Genomic DNA, 752 nt, shown 5'->3' with positions numbered 1-752 from the left:
ATGAAGATGATCAATACGATGATGACGATGATGATGATGGTGATGATAAATATTATGAAGATGGAGATGATGAGGATTATGATGAAGATGAAAGTAACTCTGAGCTCGGTATGGACTGCTAACGAGGAAGATGATGTTGATGATGAGGGGGATGAAGGTCTCCACAGACCTGCTTGTTGTCTCTGTAAGATGAAGATCTCATCTCCACGGCAACGGAGAGGCAGAGGAGAAGGACCAGAGGAACAAAAGAACAGGAGGCGGCCATCTTTGATTTTTAAAAAGAAGAAGAGCAGTTAAAGGCGTTACCATGGCAACAGATTGATATGAGCTCTGATCAATGTTTCCATCTGTGGCCTGTGGAGAAGCCAAGATGGCGTCCAAAACAGGAAACTGATGAAAACAGCTGTTTGATAAACAGAAAGCCCAACTGGACCTGTGCCAATTTATTATCAATATCTTCATATTAACTTCATTTAATTAATTATTAACATTAATTTAGATAATGATCGTGTAAACAAGCTCCAGGTTGTAGAAGTAAAATACATTAAAATGAACTAATGATGATCTAAACGTGACGTGAAGTTCATCAATAATTAATGACAGCAAGACTTTTAGCTGCTTCAATAATTAATGACTTCAAGACTTTTAGCTGCTTCATTAATTAATGACTTCAAGACTTTTAGCTGCTTCATTAATTAATGACAGCAAGACTTTTAGCTGCTTCAATAATTAATGACTTCAAGACTTTTAGC

The 752-nt window shown here is 37.0% G+C and overlaps 1 protein-coding gene across 1 annotated transcript in view; it reads right to left on the bottom strand.

The window, feature by feature from the left end:
• si:ch73-265d7.2 (C-type natriuretic peptide 2) overlaps window positions 1-752 on the bottom strand; it is a 6,977-nt gene that overhangs the window by 1,011 nt on the left and 5,214 nt on the right. The window contains exon 4 of the mRNA XM_037683455.1: window positions 170-270. Coding sequence (XP_037539383.1) covers window positions 170-270 — 101 coding nt within the window. The remainder of the gene's footprint in view (window positions 1-169; window positions 271-752) is intronic.

Source organism: Nematolebias whitei, chromosome 1, assembly GCF_014905685.2.
Source record: "Nematolebias whitei isolate Nwh7 chromosome 1, NemWhi1, whole genome shotgun sequence".
Taxonomy (NCBI): domain Eukaryota; kingdom Metazoa; phylum Chordata; class Actinopteri; order Cyprinodontiformes; family Rivulidae; genus Nematolebias; species Nematolebias whitei.
The sequence above is the reverse complement of the archived record's forward strand: the minus strand, read 5'-3'. Positions and strand labels throughout refer to the sequence as shown.